The 26,350-nt window shown below is 37.6% G+C and overlaps 1 protein-coding gene across 1 annotated transcript in view; it reads right to left on the reverse strand.

Moving 5' to 3' along the window:
- Positions 1 to 2,183: 2,183 nt before the first annotated feature.
- The window catches only part of kcnk9 (potassium channel, subfamily K, member 9), a 47,729-nt gene continuing 23,562 nt past the window's right edge, over positions 2,184 to 26,350 (reverse strand). The window contains exon 2 of the mRNA XM_020529408.2: positions 2,184 to 3,939. Within this exon, the coding sequence (XP_020384997.2) occupies positions 3,098 to 3,939 (842 nt within the window). The 3' untranslated portion in view covers positions 2,184 to 3,097. The remainder of the gene's footprint in view (positions 3,940 to 26,350) is intronic.

Here is a 26,350-nt window from a genome sequence, read left to right on the forward strand (position 1 = left end):
TGCAGTGGTTTAAGAAGGCAGCTCACCATCACCTTTTCTGGGGCAATGGCCTAGTGGTAATATCACTAGTAATCTAGAGATCCAGGTAATGTTCTGGATGCTGGGGCTTGAATCCCACCATGGAAAATGGGTGGAATTTGAATTCAATAAAAATCTGGAATTAAAAGCCTAATAATGACCATTAAAGCATTATCAATTGTCAGGAAAAGCCTGTCTGGTTCACTAATGTCCCTTAGGGGAGGAAACTTCTGTCCTTACCTGGTCTAACCTATATGTGACTCCAAATCCACAATAATGTGATTGAGTCTCAACTGCTCTTTGGGCAATTAGGGCCGGCATAGCCAAAGACACCCATCTCCCATGAACAAATAAAAAACACTAGCTCTCCATCTCAAACTGCCTAGAATTGTTATTTAAATGTCAAATCACAGCATAATTTTAAAATACAAACAGAATGCAAGAATTCAAAATGAACACAATATGTATACACTCCATGTAATGTGGCCCTGACTTTCTGCAGACTTTGTCATTGTGTTGCTGTGTTGTTGAGACCTCAATTGTAATTTGCATAAACCCACCTTCAATGAAGTTATGGTAATTAAGTAAGAGTCTGTGGCAATTCAGAGCGATGTATCTTAATAAAAATCATACTTCAGTATATGTCAGTCCAACTCTCCCTGTCCTCTATCTTCACAACACTGAAGACAGTCCTTGGGCTGAGCATCCTCGCATTGCCCATTCCATCTTCTTATTGGGCAACACCAGAGAGATTGATTAGTGATAAGTGTTTGCTATCAGGATATTTTAACAGAGATGTTAACACATTCAATTTCACTGTTTAATGCCTCCATTAGAATAATAGACAGAAGAATGTATTAAGTATTCACCCACTAACATCACAAATACCAAAACAAATTAGCTCAAAATGGGAAAGATTAAGAGAATTTGTAAATTCAATTATTTTACACATAGGATAGGGAATGAATGAAATAGACGGGCTGTGGTACATTTTAACTTATTTGAACAGTTACTAGTGAAGGAAATGAGTGATGGAAATAAGAGATCGAATTGTGTATAATGTTTCTTAATTTTTCAGAATGATCTAAAGAATCTAGTCCTGTATGGCTCAGCTATACATTGGGCCATCAAAGGAATGATATAGAGTTTATTTATTGAAGCACAGAGAGCAGTAAATAATGGTAGAAAGACTTATAGTACTCTGAAGTTCATCATTTTATATCTTTTGTACTACAAAGATTTGTTTCACACAATGACTGATTAAATTAAGAAATGCAGCTTGATTTGTTCAGGAAATTTCTATAAACTGCAAGTGCATGACAGTCTATGGTACTGTATGTTACAATAAGCTTAGAAAGTGCAGTCTATCCTTTGTGTGAGTGAAGCTAACTTTGACTTCACCGGTGAGGCCTGCATTGATTGTATTACATTATTGCACTCAGATTGGGAAGGAGATGCAGATATTTCCCTAAAACCAGCTGTCACAAGTCCCCCATAGTTAAAAAATTAATCAAAAACATTATTTAACCCATTAATAATTTTAAAAATCCAACTCCCTAGACTAGTTTCATTTGGTGGCACCAATGCTGCTATTGTATTGTATAGAAGGGAAAGTGCAGGATGGGAAATGTGTTATTTGTAACCAGCATGTTTATTTGTCCAGCATTGTAAGTAATTTTTTACTTAACTGTAAATCTGATTTGGAAAATGTTGTGAATGTCACTTTGCACATAAGAGTTGTCAAAAATGTAATTTTTATTGCATGCAAAATATTTGGCATTTATAACATCTCTTTATACTTAAATTCATCCGTTAAATCTTCTCTGTACATTTTCATTCAAATTTGAATATATTATGTATTCATAAATCTCTATAGATGTCTGTACTTTTGTACAAAATACGACCACTGAAGTTAGCTTCTGTGGTACAAATTTACATGATTTCCCTTAACCATGTACATTCGTTATAAAAGCAACAATGTACATTTTGAAACGTGCCATATTTTAATGAAAAAAATAGAAAAGTGCATTATTTTACAACACTGCAGTAATTGTAAAGACAATGTAAAATATATACATGTTAGTGCAATCATTACAAAAAAAGAAGCAACCCCATTAATTACATTTTGTACATGAGCATAAAAGCTTCCTTGAGTTGTAAACATTTTGTTACAGCTTCCTATCACTTGAATTATGTCATACAACAGCAAAAAAAAATTGGTTTTTGGAAATAACAGTTAAAATCACTTAAACTGTTAGACCTTCTGAAGAGGAAAATCTTTTTTGTTGCTGATTTTCTAAACTTATTGTCCCTATTCAGGCATTCAAAAACTAATTCCATTTCATGCCAATCATAACTGCACTAAAGTTATTAAATGCAACTCCAACCATTCATTTTTACTCCTCTTCCCTCTGTCAAAATAATCACAGAAGCCAAGAAAGAACAAATGGCTGGAATTGCTGCAAAAGCATAAATACTATTCATAAATCAATAAATATGAATTGTTTTATTAATTTCATTGCTAATTAATTTGTGTTCTCAGGTAAGTTATAACGCATACCAGTTGTACAAAGCGCATGCATTTAAACTGGCATGCTAAAATTATCTTTCAGCATTTTACAATCCAGTAATAAAGAGCCAGCTGTTGAAAATACAATGGCACATCCAGTATACCAACTGCTTCATTTACTAATGCGCATGCTATCTTGGCAATTTTGGGTTCGTCTGTTTGTCAAATCTGAAACTCAGTTAAATGGTTTTAAAAAATTAATACCTGATGCATTGTATGCCACACACATCCCCACTTTCACCAATAAAACTTCCTCATTCTAACAGTTTACAATCACTTCCAAGCAGAATAATGTCAATATTACCAGTCCCCTTGCTGAAGTAGTTCCAATAGATGCCCAGCATTTTGCTTGTTCCTAAAATTCCATCTGCCGTCGATAAGGCATATTGTTGCTGATGTAGAGCTTTTATTAACCATGCTTCATGCTTGGTTTCTGAGTCCCAGAGAAAGGTTACTGTATTTTCCTCATCTTCTCCAGCACGCTCAAAAACAAATCAAAATAGAAATATTTCAAATAGACTTTCTCCTTCTCATGAGCCTGTGGTTCTCATTGAAGCTATGTAAACCCGGTGACACAGAGCTCACAGGAGATGGGAACAGACTGTTTTTCAATGTGCTTGGTGAAATCTCTTCTATCTTGTAAGATACTGAGTGAAAGTACTGGGGATTAAGTTGGGAGCTGAATGAATTCTGGTGAGATACCACCTGATTGGTGTACTCGTGGGACCTGTAGCACATGCAGGAGCAAACAGACTGCAGATCTGTCACCTCGGTTTTGTACCGCTGACGGCCCTGTTGGGAATCCTCCTGGATGTGAATGATCATGCTGTTCCTATTCCCTGCCAAAGAAGCTCTCTCTTCAGCATCCCGTCGCTCATCTTCACTGTTCATGGTCAAAAACCTGAGAACCACCAGGTTGAGGAATGCTCCAATAACCGTCAAACCTACTAAAATATACATAAAGCTAAAGGCCACATACAGTGGTCTTTTCTGCAGAGCCTTATCTTTCTGGAGGGCTACAAAGTCTCCAAACCCTATTGTAGTCAATGTAATAAAGCAGTAGTAATACGCATGAAAGAAGTTCCAGTCTTCATAATGTGCAAAGGCAGCTGCTCCAATGCAAAGGGTGCCCATGCAAGAGAAGAATCCCACGGTCACCATGTTCTCCATCGACACATCTGTGCTTTTCATGCCGAGGCATTTCTTTATTCTTTTCAAAAGGTATTTGACAAATGTGTTCATCCGTTCTCCCAGACTCTGGAACATGACTAGGGTCAGTGGTATTCCGAGCACGGCATAAAACATGCAAAAAGCTTTACCTGCGTCAGTGTCTGGAGCTGCATGGCCATATCCTGCAAAGCAATTAGAAACACTCATTAATCAATTTGCTCCTGGAATCTTCGAGTATTTATCAAAAATACCCAGGATAATAAGTGTCCTCCCCTTTTAACTTAATTTTGTATGCAAAAATATGAAACATCATTATTTCTCATTGACCTTTGACATCTAAAACAGATGTTTTGCTATCTACTTTGCGACTTGTTTGTCTTTAAAAATGGTTAAAATATGCACACGATCATCACAGAAGAACATGAGGTTGGAAAATTCCCAGATAATGTTTTTCATTAAAGTATGCAATAACAAAAATTGTTCATTAAAACATCAGAAGCAGAGTCACATTGTTTCTCTCGGATGCTGCCAAACATGTTGCATTTCTCCAGCTCTTTGTTTTGCTTTTATCTATAATTTCTTAATGAGTTCATCAATTTTGAATGTCAATGGTAAAAGAAAGCATAGAATTATTATAAGCTAAAGCAACCCAGCAATTCAAAAATCAGCTTAATATCTAAATCTAAGCAGTCATGTTTTAAGAAGGAAACAGCTGAAAAATAGTACATTGTGGATTCAAATTGTTCCGCGGCCTAGAAGCTAAAGACTTAATCAAGATCAACTAAACTCATTTAACTTGTGATATTTAATGAAGTAATTTTCATTACCAGAGTGTACTTGGATCCATATCTCTGAGGGTTCAATTCACAATGTCACTCAACTTCTAAACATGCGCTGTTCAATCCTCATAAATATGTAATTGAATTGCCAATATTTGAACTGAGATTCCTATATGCCATAGATAAAAATAGCCTCGGGTTATACTTTCATTCAGTCTGCAAGTCCAATATATGTGGCAGAAAACACTAAACCAAAAATATTTCTGCTTCTAAAATCTGGTGCCAATTCTGAATTAAATGTGTCCTATGCTCTTGTAAGAAAGTGAGAAATTTATTTCTGTTTTGTCTTGTTTGGTTATTCTAAACAATGCCAAAAAAAGGACAGGCTTTGATACAAGGATATTTTAAAGTTAGATTCCCTAGAGTGAACAAAGGTTGTACAAGTTCTAATAATACTGCAGCAACGATGTCAGGATCCATTGAGTGTTAGAGACTCAGCCTGTCCTATTCTTCTGATTGAAACAGAAAGTCTGGTTGGCATGTGGGATGGGAGAAGGAATACACAGTAAAATCTGCATTAGTAATTCTTTAAATAAAGGCAAAATTACAGTAAAATATTTGAAGAAGTTTGATACCTTCATTTTGTGGGACTCTAACATCAATAACTAACAAACTGGCCAGGAATTTCCTGGAAAGATTTGTCATAAATACACCATGAAGCCACTCTACTTACAAGCTGTATCTTGAAAATCTGCATGTTACTGATTTATCCTAGTTTTTCAATGATTACTTGTGCCTTAGTTGCATGTGCCAAAGTCCCAGTTAACTCATGAACATGGATAATCCTGTTCAAATGTCCAGAGAATGCAGTTTTTCTGAATGAGCATAAATTTCTCCCAAAGGTATACATGCAACAAGATTCAGTCACATTTTCTAGTGTTTTATTGTTTTTTTTATTTCTCCATACTGAGACCTGCACTGCATGTTGTATACATTGGAATGTTTTTTATTCAGAATGTTTAACTTCAGAATCTGTAACATTAAGAAGAATATTACACTATTGCATTTTCTTAGACACGCAGTGCTTAAAATGTGCTTAAGTGATTGTGATAGTTTCAAACTTTAATTTTCATCACACTAGTAAGATAAGGCAGGAACGTAAAGAATAAAAGGCACCTATATTCTGCATTTTTTCTTGAGAAACAATCACACTGCTTTCCACCTAAATTTCACCATTTTAAAATAATGCGAGTGAGATTTCTGAGAAAATGTTGGCATAGGTTGATTTCTTCGACCTCAGCATAATTGCAGCATGAGTCAAATGAAGGAAATTACAAGCCACTAAGTAGCTCTTCATCTGATTGGTGTTTGAGGGATCCTTATCTGTGTGAAATGGCTGCTGAATTTGCCTACATAACAATTAAAAACTTAGTCATTACATCTACATCAACAGCTTTTAATAAATTAACATTATCATTGCAGATATTCTGCTTCATAGGAAGTGATTGTGTATGAAATATTTGGAGAAATTTCAGAAGCACGAATGTAAATCACTCTTTATCCCTTACCAAGATAATCTTTCCCTCCTCACATCTGTCAAAATAAATATAGAATGAGATTCCACCATTTGCTAAACTTTATTCAACAACAGTAGGAATGCAGAGCAGAATCTTCCAGGCCCAAAGAGGCAAAGAAAGAAGCAAGAAGCCTGGAAAATTAAGTGGGTTGTTCTCAGGACAGACACCCAAAGCCTTTCCACCTCTATCCCAAGTAACCTCCAGGCAGGAAGGCCTATGGCCTATCTTCCTGTCCAGCCTTCACTCAAGGCCTTTAAATGGTCAACTAATGATCATTAATTGTGTAACAACTCCACAGAGGCCAATATCCTGTCACTAGGTCACCTTTTATTTGTACATGGAAAGTCCTTGACACTGATCCAGCTCTGAGCGAACAGGATGTCTGACACTGTTTTTATCTGTCAGCTAGAGTTTCCTGATTGTACCAGATTAACAGTCCCAATCAGGGAACTCATATTCTATGAGATCCACCTGACTGACCTCATTACAATCGCTACAAAATTGGGTTGTAATTTTTAAAAATTCATTCATGGTATGAGGACATCGCTCACTAGGCCAGCATTCATTACCCATCCCTAATCACCCTGAAGGCAATTGAGAATCAACCACACTCATGTAGGTCTGGAGTCACATATAGGCCAGATCAGGGAAAGACGGCAGTTTCCTTCCTTAAAAGGACATTAGTGAACCAGATGTATTTTTTTTCTGATAATAAGCTATCGTTAGACTCAATTTTTGTTATATTCACATTCTACCATTCTACTATGGACATGAAATCTGTGCTGTTGATGGTGGGATTCAAAACTGAGTCCCCAAAACATTACCTTGGTCTCTGGATTAATAGTCTAGTGATAATAGGTAGTTAGTTGTTAGTTTTAAATTTGACATAAGTATTTGTTAACAAAAGGTATTAAGGAATATGGTCCAAAGGCAGTATCTATACCACAGATCAACTATGATCTCATCACACAGTGGAACAGACTCAAGGTTCACATGTTCCTATAACACTTCTAGGTTATCACCTCCCCAGAATTATCACGGCTCTGGACAGGATAAATAATGCAGCCCTCAATCTGCACTACTAATGCCCATGACCTTGAATGGGCACTAAGGTGAGGCAACAGAGTGATCTCTTATCTGTATGGTGCCCCTCCTACTATGAACCCATCATGTGGGACCATGCTAAAACAATGTCTACCTTTGTCCCTTGTTGTTCCTCCACCTGAGATCCCACAGGTCTCCCAGAACTTGGCAGTGCCATGAGAACTGTTGGCTTGAGCGGCCAGTTGCTGAGTCAGCCATGACATTTTATCACAGGATCTTCAGCCGGGAGGAAGACCTGCCACTGTTGACTCAAGCACCTGATGATCACAAGATGCAGTAGCCTTATTGCTAAGAGTCAAATGAAGGCGTTTAGGACCTTTTGCAGGCAGTACACTAAACACCTGCCTAACTCAAAAGATTCTGCTCACAGGAACAGGCATAGGTCATTCAGCTGCTCAAATCTGTTCTACCATTTGATGAGATCATATCTAAACTTTGGCCCAATTTCATATGACCTGTCATCTTTTTTCTCCATATGCCTGTCATCTTTTGGTTAACAGTGACTCCTCATTCTAGATTCTTCTACAAGAAGAAGAAAGCTTTCCACGTGCACCCTGTTAAGGCCCCTCAGAATCTTATATGTTTCAATCAAGTCACCACTTACTCTCTACTCCAGCAGATATGAGCCTGTTCAACTCCTCATAAGATGACTTACTCATTCCAGGTATTGGTCTGGTAAACCCTTTCTGTCAAGTATTTTCAGTACATCAGAGTGCACACGGAAAGCTTCTTCTTTTGGAAGAATCTATAACTAGGGTTCACTGTTTAAACATAATATAGAGATAAGAATGACATTTTTACCTCACCAGCAGGTCATAAGTCTTTAGAACTCTTTTCCACAAAATGGTGGAAGCAGAGTCTTTGAATATTTTAAGGCAGATAAGCAAGGAATGATCAGGGCAGACAGGAATGTGGAATAAGCCATGACCTTACTGAATGGCAGAGCAGGCTCGAGAAGCTGGGTGGCCGACTGTTGCTTCTAATTTGTATGTTCATATGACAGGCAGGTAATTGGCCAGACAGGATTTGTCATGCTAAAAGCAGTTGTCTTTAAACATATTGATCAGTAGTGTATTAATCCTTCCTATAAGCCTATGGCAGGCAGGAGTGTTTTCTGTTCTGCTGTAACCATGTAGTAACAGCAAAACAATACGCTCTCATGTGAAACAACCCCACACATGAGTTCTTTCCATGTGCAAGTATCATCCTCATTCCAAGGAACAACCATATGCATGCATAGAAGGATTGCACTCAAATAACATAAGTAGCAAAGATGGGGAATTATCTCAGACTGCAATATGTTTGTAGTCCAACAAGAAAGGAGGCAATGATAGATCTAGTTCTAGGAAATTAATTAGAAAAGTTGATAATATAAAGGAATGATGAGCATCTAGGAATTAATAACCGTAAGATAATTAGGCAGTGGGCCAGTAAGCTTAGTCATTTGGACAACTAACATATCGTTCAGAGTAACATTAACAGCACAGTTTTCATGTCCATTGCAGCTGAGATAGATTTAAGATCTGCCACCTCACATGGCTAGAGTGGAATGCACATGCTTTGGATGACACTCCAGACAATGAGCCAAAACCTTTCAGCAGATGAAGGAGCAATACAGTTAGGTTTGAGATAAAAATTGAAGATAAAATTTGAAAAGAGACAATTTCAATGGAAATACTGAATTTATTTTCATAAAATATTGGCAGATAAGGCAGTGGATAAACTATGAGAGGCTGTCAAATAGGAAATGCTTACTGTACAGACCAAATGTATTTACAAATGGAGCAAGTGTTGCAACAAAATCTGCAACTTTAAATTCTCATTCATTTTTGAAATTATAATCAAGGGGTGGGGGGACAGAGACAGAGAGGGAGACAGAGAGACTTGGGTGGCAAATCCATACCCAGATGTCTGTTCTTGCCTGATTTATTCGAGATGAAGCTAAAATGGAGATCAGCAGGTTAAGAAATAGAGATTATACCTCTGCAATCAGGCAGTCTTAGGATCATCAACTGTCAAGAAGCTTGACATTATCCAGGAGAAAGCAGCTTACTGGATTGACACCCCATCTACCATATTCAGCAATCACTTCCTTCACCACCAACACAGAGTGACACAGTGCATGCTGTTTGCAAACTGCTTTGCTGTAACTCACCGAAGCACCCTCGATTTCACCTTCCAAGCCTACAACTTCTACCTCCTAGAAGGAGAAGGGTAACTGATGCATGGGAACACCAGCACCTGCAAATTTACCTCAAAGCCACACACCATCCTGATTTAGAAACATAATCACCTTACCTTCACAGTTGCTTGGTCAAAATTATGGAGTGACAGTCTTGTTGATGCCCCTTGTTCCAAGGATGACAGCAATTCAAGAAGAAAGCTCAACTATTTACAAATGATGATATTAGAAATGTATGGGTACACATGTCAAGAAAGGAAATAACAGATTTGGTCTCTTTCTGTGTTGGGGTGGGGGGATGTGAAGGCTGCAATGGTATTTGAAGGACAGGTCTGTAAAATTATAGAAGGCTTTGATAGAGTGAGTAGACAGTGAGTGGGGAAGAAAATAACTGAAGGCCAATTAATGTAAAATAGCCACTAAGAAATCCAATCAAGAATTTCCTACCTTCTCTGATGCAAAGAGAGATGGGTAATAAATGTCATGCATCGAGAAACACCTACATCCCGTGAACAAATAAAAAAGAATCATGTTGTGTTTTGTTATGGACTCCAGTCGGAGTTGGTTAAACAGATACTGGTTTGGCGATGTTCAAGTTATATGTGGTTTTACGTTGAAGGACAAAAAGCATCCGAGACACAGCTGCTTAGCTCATCTCTCCTATTTCTGAATGGATGACACTCCTATTGAGCATAGGGTGAAATCTTTTCATTCTTCTAAAAGAGTGGTTGCAGGATCTTCACACCTTAAGTTTCCTGAGCAAGCTGTGTCTTCAAGATTCCAGAAGATCTGTACATGATTAGTAACTTGACCACACATGCTGGAACATGTGACAGAGTGCAGGGCACACTATACTTTATTCTCTCAAGAATAACCCATTGGTCAAAGTGTTTTTTTTTCAGAAACAAATCTCTGCTGTGTTTCCTTTTGCCTTTTTCTGAACTGTCAGTGTGTGTCTATGTTTGGGATTATTTAAGAGGGTTAAACGGTATCGGTTGAATTTGACCAGAAATCAGCCAACTGTCAATTTTGGCAAGTTTCATGAAGGGTTTCTCTCCATGAGGCCCAGGAGATTTCTCACACCATTTGCTTATTATCTATGCATCATGCTTTGATGATGCCTCACTCAACCAATCTTCCCTCTCATCAGAAGTGGAAATCTGCTGCTGCCAAAACCTCCCAGGATCTCTGGTGCTGGCACTATTTTTAAAACCCAGTCATAAAACCAGTGAAGTGCTGCCAGCCAGAAGTTGCCCTTCACTATGTGCAGGGTGGAGAGCTACCAAAAACAAATGCCTCTCAATGCATATGGTTGACAGAGTTGTCACTTCAATAGATTTACGAAAGTGAACTTGCATTTGCAATGTTGTTCAATACCAAGCTACACCTTATATAGGATTCTAAAATGGGATGATACTAAGAGGGGTTACTCTTTTCCAAATAGGCAGTGGAGCTTAACATCTCATTGTTCAATGTGGAACCGTCACAAAGGAAAACTGTTAAATGGTTAAAAACACTCACTTATGATCAGCAACAAAAGTGAAGAATAAATAAACAAAATTGGTGTTCACCTCTGGGCAAAGAAAGGGACTGCTTGGCTTTTGATCCACATAAGTTTACACTAAACACATGATCATTGCATCCAGTTTACACCTATTGGAACCAGTTGTCGATTACGTCCTGTCTGGCTTGTTACAATTGACGCTGAAGTGCTCTATCACACTGAAGGTGTTGTTCCTCCAGCTCAGTGTCCTCATCTTCCTCCTTGGGATACTACTTCTGCTCTCCCAGCTATTCAGAGTCCATCACAATCCCTCATTCCCAGTCCGTTTGTGCAGAGCACAGCTGCTAGAATTATACAGCACACCCTGTTTGGGCTATAATGCAATGCCACCACTGCAGACTTATCAAAGAATTAGAAACTCCTCTTCAGCAAACCTATTGCCTGTTCCATGATGGCCCTGGTCAAAGAATGGGTTGCATTGTATCTACATTTGGCCTCAGTCGAGGGGGTTGGGTAATGGAGTCATCAGCCATGGTCGTGGATATGGGCATCCTGCCTGCTCCCAGGGTATATGGCACAGATTTCTAAGCTATGGAATCAACGATCATTGAGAACTTTGCACATTGATGTTTCCAACCCTTTGCTTTTGATGAAGTCAGCTGATATGAAATGACACAGTGCCAATTGTACAGACTAAAGTGCCCTTCACTGGAGGAAAACCAGCTATGATGGCAAAACCTGCTGCAGTACTGACCTCATCAGGGAAAACAAAGCAGTATAATCAGGCACAAATCGGTAACAGTCTTAATACATTTATGGATCGAGGGTTGTGAGATTCAACTCAGGTCCCCATTGGCTTTTTGGAAGAACCAGCTGTATAATGTTTTAGCATAGCTATCTCTTTGACAGTCACTGGGATAGGATAGGCCACCCTTCATATTATAGGCCCCAGTCTATCAGTTACCACAGTTCTGTGGCAGTTCCCCAGGATGTCCTCTGTCTGCAGTGACACTGCGCCTCATTCAGCCAGAGAAATTGGCATTGAGGATGATAGACTCTGGGACTCCTGTACATCCTCAGGGGGCATTCAGCTGTAACTCCTTCATGTGGATGCTGTTTAGTTCATGCTAGAGGTTGCTGTTGGCACCTCTGTTCTTCCTCAGTTTCTCTGTGCCTTTGTTGCACTGTAGCAACAGTGACACTAACCACTACAGTGGCTCTATCCATTTGCTATGCTTCCAATAAGCCTAGGTAGGGAATATATGAAGCAGAATAGGTCCTTAATAATATGAGCAGTTAGCATTCACATCACTCACAATTGATTATTTAATACAGTGAGACATTGAGCACTCCTACAAAGAGGCCATGAAATGCCTCAATATGGACCTTTGACGTAGGGGGCTTATTCCAGTGAATATAGCAGAATCCATGTCAAGCAAATACAGTAGGAGATTGTAAGTGCTGTATGAGTATTGAAATCTTGACCTCCTACTGTCTGTCCCCCACATCACCCAGGAAAGGCAGTATTGCATACAAGATTGTGTTAGCAAATACTTACAGTTCAAGGTGAGAGGGAATCAACTTCATGTCCTTGTACAGCCTATGAGGTCTTGGAGTGTCTTTGTGAATAGTGGCCCGCAGGTGCCACTTTTAAGGTCGCCTGTGATTACTTCTGCTTCACAGAGATGACCATCTTCAATCTGCAATGACCAATGACATGGTCAAGGTTGCTTGTGGCCAGGAATAGTATCCCACACTGTTGGACACTGCATGAATTTCACATACAGGGTGCTATGATTACAGCTGACTTCAGCCTTACTGTGAAAGTGCCTGATTAATGTATTTGTCCCTTTAAGAGTGTCCCATTGTTCACAAGTGGAGCCTCCATGCTCAGACAGATAGCATCACTTTCTTTGGGGCAATTAGTGATCAGCAAATTGGCAATAAAACATTGGTCTTACAAATGATGTTTATATCCTATGAATGAATAAAAAAAATGCTTGGAACCACTATCTCCCAAGTTGCCCTGCCATTTTCAATGTTACTTAGGTTAGATTCACATCCTGCATGAATATCCATACCTAATTCAGCCAAACTGTCCCTTCACTTTAACAGACACAGATTGCATTTTAAGTGGTGCTAGCCAACTACAATATTCACCTTGTGGTGATGCATTCAGCCACTCAAAGCCTGGTTAGTTCTGAAATGACTGGCAGCATCAAGTTGACATTGCAATCAACAGGCAAGACTTCATCACTTACTGGCATTTCACATCCATTTTTTAAAGAGTCCATCAACTTAAGCTTCCAAGCTGTCACCTTCACAGTGGAAGAATATGCTAAGAATCACGGTTTCAAAGAAAAAATGTTCTTCTTCCCCTATGTCATAATATGAAGGTATGACATGCTAAAGATATCAATGGAAAAATTAATTTAGAACTCTTCCTGCTTAACATTGTTCTGTACATTGTCCAATTTCAAAATTGATGAAAAGGTTACTGTTATAATAATGTTTATCTTTCAAGTGAGATGAAACTGGACACTATTTATTTATGCAGAAACGAAACAGAAAGAATATAGGCTGAATATTAAAGAAAAGGATTGTACAGATGGCAAGTACTTTAATCTGTTGTATTGCTGCTTAGAAATAAACACGTCAATTCACAGTAAACAAAGAAGTCATTTCTCTTTATAGTTCAATTTAATTGCTGTCACTGCCAATATATGCATTATATTTTATGGTAGTGTTTCTGGTAAGTGCAATACATTGTAGTCTGCAATGTAACGAACAGTCTGATGTGCTGTAATCGAAAATCTCTGTCCATTTCCCAGATGTAAGTCATCAACATAGTTGTCACAGCAAGAGGGTTTTCAACTTGAACCATGATCCAAATAATGTGGCACATTTTACAGATTATTAGTTATTCTGAATTGGTCGCAGAGGTGTTAACACACCAAGTCTGCACTTTCACTGTGTCTCATTCTGTACCACATGACCAGTGGACAAGGAGGTCCGAGCACCTGACAGGTCCACTGAAGCAGAGAATAAGCAAGGGAAAGGAGGAAGAATGCCGAGTGAAACAAAACGACAGGGCAAAACCTAGACAGTGCCAGATTTAAATAAACAAAAATGAGCTTTTGAAAATAAGGCTCAACTTAAAATAGAAAGTAAAGGGAATATTGTAGGAAAAGTATTTGAGACATGGAAAATACCTTTTTCCTCTTACGTACTAAACTAAAAACATCATTGCATTTGTATAGAAGGTAACTACCATGCTCGAGTATTACTAACCAATACAGAAAAAATAATTACCTTAAAAGTGCAGTCTCTAAATTAGAAATAATTCAAATAGTTGATGCTTTCTCTCTGTTTGGATTTACAGGCCCTTTGAACCAAACTAAAAACAAAAGGACAAAATAAAACCTTCACAGTAGAAAGGCAAAGCTATCAAAATTGGAAAAGGAGCAAAATCTAAACAGTATTCCTATATGAAAAATAACTATAAACCAGTTGGTTTTAACTAATCCAAATAATGGGCAAGATTTCGCCCGCACACCCTCCTCCAAGTCAAACTACTTCAGATTTTAAACTGAAATTTCTATTTTTAAACCAGTTGACTTAAAAACAACAGACGAATAATGTTTCCTTTCCTGATTAAAGGAATAGGTCTGGTGTTTATAAACACAGATTCAGACACATTACACTTTGTGCATGAAGTGAAGGAAAGAATTTCTTCACTATTAACTTTGACCTTCACGTAGAACAGCTTTTCCCTTGTGATATCTCTAGGCTGTTTAAATAGAACCTGTAGTATAGAAACAAGCCTTTTGTTCCAAGTTCTGCATTGAATTTTTGTCTATGTACTTAGATTTGTAAAATTCTTACATTAAGTAATATAGTGTCAGAAATAACTAAAAGACTTTGCCGCTCAAGTTCATCATATCTTTTAATGTCTATCTATAAATACCATTTTCTGAAGAAATAAGGTACGCAAACAGATGAGTTTATCCAATTTTTGTTACTGAAATCCTATATAAATCTATTCTGAAATAACTCTCCCACACCTATTTAATCATTTCTGTATAAAATTTTGCTGACCCCAAAAGAAAGCTAGAATATTTATCCATGACTGGCCTGCTGCATTCTGAGCAATATTCATTCATTTTTTGCTCTCGCTCTCTCTCTCAAATCATTTTGTTCTAAGATGTACTGTGAGGCTACTTATCAATGTGACTTGTAATGAAGCCAGATCACCTGTTGCCAATTACTAATTCAGCACCTTGTTCATATTATAAATATTACAAGGTAGCCATCAATTAGCTTAAGATACCAATCTAGTCAAGGGGTTTAAATGGCATGTAAACTGTTTGAATTTATTGCATCCTCTTAATTGCTCCTGTGGGTCAGTTGTCTTGTTCACCAAGAAGTGATTAGAATCCTCCCCATAATTTTAAACGTAAAGATATTTAATTGAGATTACTGACTGATTGAATGTTATTTTAACTGATTTCCCAAATCCAATGAATTATTAATACTTAACACAAATTATAGAGCACCTCTTACAAATATAATTCACACTAAGGAAATATTTTTAGATTAATTAGTTCACGGGCTATGTCAGCATTTATTGCCAAGCCCTAACAGTGAACTCTGTTGCTGTAGGTATGGAGTCATATGTAGGCCAGACCAGTTAAGGATGGCAGATTTACTTCCCTAAAGAACTATCAATATTTACATCATTTTTAAGTATCAATCATAGAAAGGTTGTGCCTAATGACTATGTTTATACTGGATATAATGCAATAAATAGGTAAACAACCAATGACTGAATATTTACAATAATGGCAATGGAAATCCAGAACAAAAGTTATGTACTTTGTAACCATGGGATTGATTTTAACTCCCAGGCAGAAGGTAGGCCAGCAAGCACTGGGTACATCCAGTTGTGATACTTGGGAAGTCTACATAGTTCACTTTAATGATCAAGCCTCATTTACATTCTGTAGAATGTTTTCTCACCCAAGGTAAGTGGGAATGATGAAAAGGCCGAAGAAGAGGCCGAAGAAGGAAATTAACAACAAGGACCCAAGGAAATAATCTCCATCATTAGGTATGTAAGATCCAGAAATAGTGATGCGAAGGGAAACAAAGAACAATGGTTTCATTCCAAGGCCTGGAGAAATACTTCTGATTTTCCTTGCCCAAAAGGAAACAATTTTGTTTCAAAAAACAACCTTTTTGGATCATCTCTGATCCTAATTCTGTTTGGGGCAGGTTTGGTCTAGCAAGGGAAAAAAAAAAAGAAACAGACTTGCAAATAACACAAATTAATCTGACATGTCTTATATACTTCAAAATGGAGTGCCAGTATGACCAGTACATTCATTTTGAAGCGTTACTATTTTACTGATGTGTGAGCCTTGATTTAATATTGACGCAATTGGAAAGCAATCTGCATATTTAAACCAGGACACATACAGGACCTTTAACAGTCAAAGGGAAATAGAAGAGCAAACAAATAGACAAATTTCAGAGAAGTGTAAAATGAATATGGTAGTGATACAGAAAGATTTTATAACTTCCCCAAAATTAACTGGGGTGGTCAAAGTATGAAAGGTTTAGAGAGCAGAATTCTTAAAATGCATCCAGGGAGCTTTTCATATCAATATGTAGAAGGCGCTACAAGTGAGGGGATGGTCCTGGAGTTAATTTTAGGTAATGAAGCTGGGCAGGTGGTTGAATTAATCAGTGGGAGAGCGACTTTCAGACAGTGATTGTAATTCAATTAGATTCATGTTTCTTGTGCAAAAGGACAAGGATGGGCCTAAAATCAAAGTTCTCAACTGGGGGATGGCCAATTTCAATAAGATTTGATATAATTTGGTCAGAGTTTACTGGGAGTAGTTAGCTTTAGGAAAATCTGTGTCAGAGCAGTGGGAGAGTATGGGGTCAATAGTTCCAACACAGAAAGGATGGGACCAACAAATCCAGCGAACCCTGGATATCAAAGGATGTACGGGATTGGGTCAAGAGAAAAATAGAGATGTTTGTGGCAGATACTGAGGGCTCAAAACAGCAGAAACATTAAAGGAGTATATAATGTGCACAGAGGAACTTCAAAGGGAAACTAGGAGAGCAAAATAATGGGGCATAAAAGGATAACGGCAGGAAAAATAAAGGAAAATCCTAAGTTATTTTTCATGTACATTAAGAGTAAAGGATAATAAGAGTAGGGTTCATGAAAGACCACGGTGGTAATTTGTGTGTGGAGCTGGAGGACATGGGTAGAAATCCAAAAGAATACTTTGTGTCGGTGCTCATCACTAAGAGAGATGATGTCAGAGAGAAGGACTGTGAGATAATTAAAAAATAGGGCAGCACAGTGGCTCAGTGGTTAGCACTGCTGCCTCACAGCACCAGGAACCAGGGTTCAATTCTACCCTCGGGCAACTGTCCGTGTGGAGATTGCACATTTTCCCTGTGACTGTGCAGGTTTCCTCCAGGTGCTCCGGTTTCCTCCCACAGTCCAAAGATGTGCAGGCTGAGTGGATTGGCTGTGCTAAATTGTCCATAGTGTTGAGGGGTGTGTAGATTTAGTGGGTTATAGGCGAAGGGTCTGGGTGGGATGCTCTGATGGTCAGTGCAGACTTGTTGGGCCAAAGGGCCTGTTTCCACACTGTAGGGATTCTATGAAATTAGCACAGATAAAGATGTGGTGTGAATGATCTGGCAGGCTTAGAAATAGATAAATCTCCAGAGCTGGATGAAATGTATTCCAAGCTTTGACTGAGGTAAGGGAGGAAATAACAGGAGTGCTAGCAAGTATTTTCAATTCCTCTTTGGACACAGGAGAGGTTCTGGAGGTCTGGAGGACAGTCAATGTGCTACCATTCTTCAAAAAGGGAGGAAGGGATAACCAGAAAATTACAACAAGTAAGTCTAACCTGGGGAAGTACTGGGGAAGCTACTGGAAGCAATTCTAACGGATAGAATTAGTCTGCACTTGGACAGGCAGTATGGTTTTTTTTAAGGGGAGCTCATGTTTGACTAATTTTTCAAAGAGGTGAATAGATGCGTAGATGAGGGCAATGCATTTGATGTAGTCTACATGGACTTCAGCAAGGCTTTTGAGAAGGTCCCATATGGGAGACTGATAGCAAAGGTAAGAATCTGTGGGATCCAAGAAAATTTGGCTAATTGGATCTAGAATTGGTTAACCAGCAGGAAGCAAAGGATAATGGTCGAAGGGTACTTTTGTGACTGGAAGCTTGTGTCCAATGGGGTTCCACGGGGATCAGTGTTGGGACCTTTGCTGTTTATCATATATATAAATGATTTACACATAAATGCAGGTGGGATGATCAGTAAATTCGTATTGGATAATACAAAAATTGTTGGGCTAGTAAATAGTGAGAAGTATAGCCTTAGTTTGCAGGAGGGTATAGATGGGATAGTCAAATGGGCTGATCAGTGACAAATGGAATTCAATCAGTTAAGAGTGAGGTGATGCACTTGAACAGGACAAATAAGGCAAGGGAACACACGATAACTGTAGGACCCTGAAAAGCACCAAGGATCAGAGAGTCTTGGTGTGCATGTCCACAGAATGCCTAAGGTTAGCAGGACAGGTAGATAATGTGTTTGAAGGCATATGGAATATTTGCCTTTATTAGCTGAGGGATAGAGTTTAAAGGCAGGCAGGTTATGTTGGAACTGTATAAAACATCAGTTAGGCCACAACTAGAGTATTGTACGCACTTCTGAAATCTACAGTTAATGAGGTATGTGATTGCACTGGGACAGTGCAGAGATTTACCAGAATTTTGCTTGGGCTGGAGAGTTTTAGTTATGAAGAGAGATTGGTCAGACTGGGGTTATTTTCCTTGAAGCAGAGGAGTCTGAGGAGGGCTATAATTGAGATGTATAAAATTATGAAGGGCATAGATAGGATGGACAGGAAGGAACTTTTCCCCTTGGTCGAGGGATATGAGGAACAATGTTTTCACCCAGAGCGTGGTGGAAATCTGGAACTCACTGCCTTGAAGGATAGTAGAGGCAGAAACCCTGCTAACAGTTAAGAAGTAAGATGTACACTTGTGATGCTAAGGCATACAAGGCTCTGGGCCAAGTGTTGGAAAATAAGATTAGAATAGTGAGGTTCTTGTGTTTGACTGGCACAGACTCAATGGGCTAAACGCCCTTTTCTATGCTGTAAGCCTCTATGATTCTATGACATTACTGGCTCCCAACATATTCCCTTAGCATCTCCAATTTAAATTCCAGTCTGTTGAATCTGGGAATGAAAAGCCTAGGTGATATTCCTACTGTATTCTAATTGTTAAGAAATTGGGCAAAAAGGTTGAAATTTGTACAGCGTAACTCTTAGTACCTATCCTTTAAAATCACAGAATTTTCACAGTGTAGAATGAGGTAGTTTGGTAAATAACATTACCCTAAATTACCATACACACAAAAATGACATAATCCTCATTACCATGCACTTAAAGCGCCCTTAAAATGACATAAGCACATTGCTATATACAGATAATTATATTACTATACACTTAGAACAAGTAAGTGTCATAAAAAAGAATAAGGGAAGAGTGTTGACTTAAAAATAAACAAACCTACACAGTTAAATGAACCAGTAATTGAAGCTCTCTTTTGAAGTATACAATTACTCATCATTGTTTCCATCAGTTCAATGGCTGTTAATGTGACTTGGATTTCAAAAGGTAATACCCAGTTGCCAATTTTAACTCATTTCTAAATACCTATTAATACACTGGAAAGCTAGCTTTAACAGAAGGCTACTTTAGTTATCTTTTGAAAGCTGAGGGAAGTGCATTACACAAAAGTTAAAATATTTTGCAAAGCCTCAATAGTTCCTTAACTGCCTTACAAAGTACAGTTGAGCTTTGCTCAGTAGGGGATAACCTGATTATTTTCAGAAAGTTTATTCGAACAGTCCTATTTAACTGATTTCAACAGTATTTCTAAATGAACAGGTTCTATAATTGTTTGTAACCGTAGTTATGGATTAAAGGAGATGACACGGCTGACAAGAAAATCTTGAGTATCACAGCTACCCTGTGCCTAAAATTACTTGTTATACACAATGCTTTTGAATGATTTACATTAGTTGTATATCACATTACATGCTATGACTGAGAAACCTACTTCAGGCCAACTTATAACAGCTTCAAATATATTGTTGCTAGGCTACACTACATTAGAATCTAGATGGTATCAGTTTTTTTTTCACTTTAACACTAAACACTGATTTGAGTGATGTGGCAAGTTTTTCTTACAGTGAGAAAAAAGCCTTGTATAAATGTATCACAACTTCTTGTACGTTAAGGCCCTATTTATAAAATCTAAATGATGGTGCCAAGTTACGGTTTTATTTCTCCTCTATCAGGTTTTCAGGAATTGCATATTTTCATCCCTTGGTGCCTCCACTCCTCTAAATATATCAGTGCCTTTGGATTAATTTTCATCACTGCTTTTTCCTTTTAAAATGCACTGCCTCATCATATTAAATAGCATCTACCACCTATCTATTCGTTCTAACTTATCTATGACTTCTCAAAATCTGCCACCACTCTCTTCACACTAAACCCCCAGCATTTGTATTGTTAGCAGATTTCAGTATTGTGCCTCCCAATCCAAAGTTTTGATTATCTAAGCATATTGAAAATTAAAGTGATGCTAGCATTAAAACCAGAGTTACATTACATCTAACTCTTCGCCAGTTCCTAGGGCCAGGTTTCAGTTTATGACTGATATTTGTAAACTGTTAACAAGAATTATTAGGTGCTAAAAAGAACATTATTACATCAGAGAAATTGAACATATTTTATTGAATTAATTGTAAGCATTCAGAACTATTGCTCAACCAATTCCATCCCTGCTCCCACCTACAACATCAGAAGTCATATTAAAAGCAGTTTGTATTCACTTAAACCTTTAAAAAGTTAACTTCATTTTTAGTAGAATTTGAAACATGGCAAAAATCTGACCTGAATTCCCAGGCAGACTTGTGTTGATGACTGGTTTTACTTTCCAAAATTGAAATACAATTCTGCAGAAATTTTGTCCAAAAGCCCATGAACAATCATAACTTTTGAAAAATATTTTATCAATTTCCATCTTATTCACTGAGATTAAGTTAATTGGTTTAAAAAGCTTCTGTTAAATTACTTTAATGATGTTTTTCTACATATTAAGCTAAGTCCATGACCACATATGAGACGAGATCATAATCTATCCATTCTTGCATGCAGATCAGAAAATGGCCTTTTGTTATAATTTTTTCATGATACACATTCTAAATTTGCTGCCTCGTTACTTCTAAATATCATTCAACAATCATTATCTCAGTGCAGAGGAAATCAAGAGGAATTTCCTTTTACATTTGCTACTACACCAGTGATTGAGATGTCAACATTAGGCTTTAAGATGAATCATCGCTTTTGCCCATCAGTGATTAAGATTATTGGTTACTCTTACACTCAAATCTTGACGTTCCCATAAATAATTTCCATTGACCAGTGAACAATAGAGTCATAGAATTAATGAATAATTAATTTCAAGTAATTTCTTTCTTTCCTTTGCACAAGTGAAAAGAGCATTTTATCCAAAACCAAATACATATTTCACTTTATCTTCCATTCTACTATTAAGTTTTGTTCCATTTTCATTTCAAAACTTGGTGCTTCACTGAGATAACAAGTCCACAGCCACATTCGTTCTCCATCGCTCTGCAAGTAGCATATTAAAGGTATTGACGGATATGGAGCAAAGACGAGTTTATGAAGTTGGATCAGAAATCAGCCATGATCTCACTGAATAGAGGAAGACACTGATTGCTGTCCCTATGCTATGTAAATAATTGTAAGACACATCTGGCAACATTATTCAGTCAAGGGCTTCAACTGCATTAAATGCTAATGTTGAGATGAGATGTGTGACATTTGGATTAGAATAGAGGCTAGAAATTTGGTGCTCTAGGGTCAGAGAAGTGCTTTGTGCATAGATAATTTTAATTCGTGCATTATTTCTCCATGGATGTTAAGATATTTTAAAGGAAGTCTACTTTAAAGAAATGTCCTGTCTGCTTAATTTCTTTTTTCAAACTTCTAAATCAGACATGTTAGTACTTTATTATATTTCACTGCTACATAATTAAAGAGCCCTGGAATTTAGTAGAGATAGTGGGAACTGCCGATGCTGGAGAATCTGAGATAACAATGTATAGAGCTGGATGAACATAGCAGGCCAAGCAGCATCAGAGGAGCAGGAGAGCTGACATTTTGGGTCTGGACCCTTCTTCGGAAAAAGAAATCTTTTTCTGAAGAAAGGTCCAGACCTGAAACGTCAGCTCTCCTGCTCCTCTGATGCTGCCTGGCCTGCTGTGTTCATCCAGCTCTACATCTTATCTCTGGAATTTATTAAATTTGTTTTGTTTACTCATCTGAGTTACATAGATTTTGTTTTAAAAAAATATTGAACCAAAGTTCATGACTGATGTTCAGACGTGAACCAGCCCATCATTTCTTAAAAGATTGACTAATTTTACAGTGACTGGCAGGGAACTGTGTTTGTTCACTGCTCTCTAAGCTGATAGATGCCCGGACAGATTTTTGCAGACTTTTGAACCTTTGAGACTAAATCAGAAATCTGCCTTATACAGGGGACCTATAGTATATGTGAGCAGGTTGTGAAGCAGCATGACACTGCAACCAGAGTGAAGAATACTCACTGAAACATGTAGGGTTGGATTTTCCCTGTGGATTTCTGAACCATTCTGTCAGATTCAGATAGGTGCAGCAGGCCTGCATTGCATGGGAAGCAGTTACCCATCTGTGCTTTAACCTCGGTGGCCAATTAATTGCTAGAGGGTAGGTTCGCAAACCACTGATAGTGGGCAAGTTCTAGAAGCTGCAGTGTCCATCATCTCGAAAGCAGGAATAGTGTGTTATGGCATTTAAAAATAGCTAAACATTCAAGAATTCTGGGAAAAAAGTTGAATGCCTTTTGAGGGGTGGCCTGTAGCTGATACTGCACTGAAGCAAGCTAGGAAGATCTCTAGGCCTGTCTGAAGTGCTGGATCCTGGACTGCCACAATGCGGTCACCTCCAGGCTGTTAACTTTGCCTTTGCCGCAAGCAGGAACCTGGAGGTAAACTGTAAAATTTACATCAGTGACCCTTAATGAGCTTAATTGGCTGCACGCCATTTGAGGGTGGGTAATCTGGCCTCACTATTTTGCCATCCAGTAAACTGACCCATGCTTGGGATTGTGCTGAGAAACTGAACCACAGGCTGGAAGAACTCACCCACATCCATTCCTGGCTCCAACAGGGCCTAAATCCAAGCCCAATATAATCTAGTAATTACAAATTGGTTGTAATTCATATGGACGGGAAGTAAAATAAGTGGCAAAAGATTAGATTAAGACAAAGAAATAAAAGAGACAGAGAGGCAAAGTTTTTTTTAAAAATTCACTAACATTAAATAAATTCTCTGCAAGGATGGGGCTCCATACTTGTAAAATTAAACTTTCATAACCAGGGAAGTTGTTTGCTCGTAATTATGACTTAGCATACTACTGAAACTTAATTTATTCTTGAATGCAATAGCTTGTCTTTTTCTACCATGTTTAGTGATTAACAACTGGCAATGTGCCACCACTTCTCAACTTTACATTAATTTCAGTGCCAAATCCATTAGAAAAGTATTGTTATAGCGCAGCCAATGAGATAGCAGGATGATTAGTCAGAAATAGTGGTGAAGTGGTAACACCACTGGTTCTTACTCCAGAGGCCCCAGCTAATGCACTGGGGATTTGAAATAATCTGAAACTGAAAGTTTGTTTCTGGTCACTAATATAGACACTATCATCAATTGGTGCAAAAACTCATCTGGTTTACTGATGCCTTTTAGAAACATAGTCTGCCATCCTATCTGGCCTGATCTAAACATGACTTCAGATTCACAACAATGTGGTTGACTCTTAATTACTTTTAAGGGTGAGTGTACCTGTGATTGTATTGGTATGTCAATGGCTCTTAACGTGCTTGTGTATCTGTGAATGTGTGTGGGAGTCAACAGCTTTGAATGTATTTGTATACATCAGTGTTTATGGGTATGTACATAATTATGAATGCATTTATCGACTTATTAGTCTATACATGTTATTATGATCCTAACTGATGTTATTACTGGATAAGTCAAATTCCAGACTAAAATCTGGTTTGATAGTTTATCTTTTGTTTTTAATGAAGCATTTTTTTTACTGCAATGCAAGCATGCAATGCTGCAGATTAGGTTTAACAATAAAATTACAAGTTTTTTACACAAAGGAGATGAAAATAAAAATAGAATAAGTTGTCTATTTAGATACAACACAAGTTTAAATATTTTAAAACACATTGTAAAATTCAATCCCATTCATCTCAACAGGACTCCTTTTACAATACTCACACCCGAATATTCACTCCCCTCTCTGTCATATCTTTAGGACTTAATTTAATAGTGGCTTCAGTTCTTCATTTTGAAAATCTAACAGGCTTTTCCTTCCACTCAGGTTGTATATTCTCCACTCTAAATAATCCCTTAAAGTGTTTAACCAAGCACTTCCAGTCTGGAATCTATTTCTTAATTGTTTTTAACTGCTTCTCCCTTTTTGGGAGCAATTGTCTTATGCACCCAGTTTTAGTCTTCTGTAAGACTTCTACAAAACCCTCAATTTGAAACTGAAAAGGTGTTTCCAAGCTATAGGTGCATCCCCTAAACCAAAATAAAGAACAAATTGCATTCAAAGCCTTCTAATTAATAACTAGTTAAACAATTGTTTGTTCTGTTTGCTCATAAAATTTACCTTACATAAACAAATTCCCATTAGACTCCAAGAACTATTTGCTCAACTTTAAAAAAAATCACCACAATTACAGAAATTCTGCTAGCTAATCATTAAACTCCTTCACAGATATACAGGCCAAATCTGACTTGCCACTGGTTCAAGTTTCAAAATAAGTTACAGTAAAATATATGTAAATCACACAGCTTACATCACAATATTAGCAACTATGAATGTTTCTCTGTACTGTGAATTTGCATCTATTTTACTATTTACTAACGTGTCTGCATCTGTGAGTGTGTATGCATTTCAATATCCATGAATATTTGTTGGTCTGTTCATTGTTTTGTTGAGGACATGCTTAAGAGAGAAAAACAAAGGGAAAGAGTGCACAGTCTGAAAAATGAAGAGAATGAAAATATTGATATTTTTCTACTACCAACTTGTTATTTTAAATTACGGTTTACACTAGATATTTTCTGGCATTTCTAAAGGGCAGTGACTTATTGTTTTGATTTAAAAACTGTTCTGTTTTGCATATCCAAATAAGAATTTCCATTGCGTGAGGCAATGTTGCTGAAAGTAATGTAATGTAGGATGTACAATTTCATTGTTCAGCATTTGACATGATCCACCTTATTTTTGCTGCATCTTGTACATTTATTGTGAATAAAAACTGTATAGTCAAGAAATAAGCCAGCATACATTAAATTTATGAAGTGTAATTTTAGCACATCATTTGCCTTAGTGATTTGCCATTTTAATATTAATGTTCTAATTGAATTGTTTTATGTTACAAAAATTGCCTGAGATCATTTTCAGCAATCACTTTTTTAATTAGTTACAACAACATTTTTAATTTTAATAGCTATTTAATTCATGCACACTTAAATTTTTCTCATCAAAAATTGGACAAAGTCTGGACCAGCCATATAATATTGTGGTTTTCAGAGCAGATCACAGGCTAATAATTCTGCAGCAAGGCACTCACCTCCTGACTCCTTAAAGATTGTCTACAAATTAGAAGTGCCATGGAATACTTTTTAGTTGCCCGAGTGAGTGCATTTCCAGAAACACAGAAGATCAACATTAAGCAAGCCAAAGCAGCCCACTTCATTGGCATCCTATCAAAAACCTTCATCAATCACTCTTTCCATCACCAATACTACACACTGCTGCCATTATACATCTACAAGCTGCACTGCAACAATTCACCAAAGTTCCTTAGACATCACTTCCTAACTCTCAACCTCTAACACCAAGAAGGACAAAAGCAACAGATTCATGAGAACATCACCACCTGCAAGGCACACGTCATCTGGACTTTGGAACTTTTCTTTTATTCATGCATGGGATAGGCCAGCATTTATTACCCTTTCCTAATTGCCCAGTGGGCAGTTAAAAGTCAATCACATTGGTGTGGTACTGGAGTCACATGTCAGCAAGACCAGTTAATGATGGCAGCTTCCTTCCCTAAAAGGCATTAGTATGCCAGGTAGATTTATACAACATGTTTAAAGCACAACTTCTTTAAAGTAGACTTCTTTTAAAATATCTTTATTTATAGTGTAGCAATAATACAAC

The sequence above is a fragment of the Rhincodon typus genome, chromosome 4, assembly GCF_021869965.1.
Source record: "Rhincodon typus isolate 14 chromosome 4, sRhiTyp1.1, whole genome shotgun sequence".
Taxonomy (NCBI): domain Eukaryota; kingdom Metazoa; phylum Chordata; class Chondrichthyes; order Orectolobiformes; family Rhincodontidae; genus Rhincodon; species Rhincodon typus.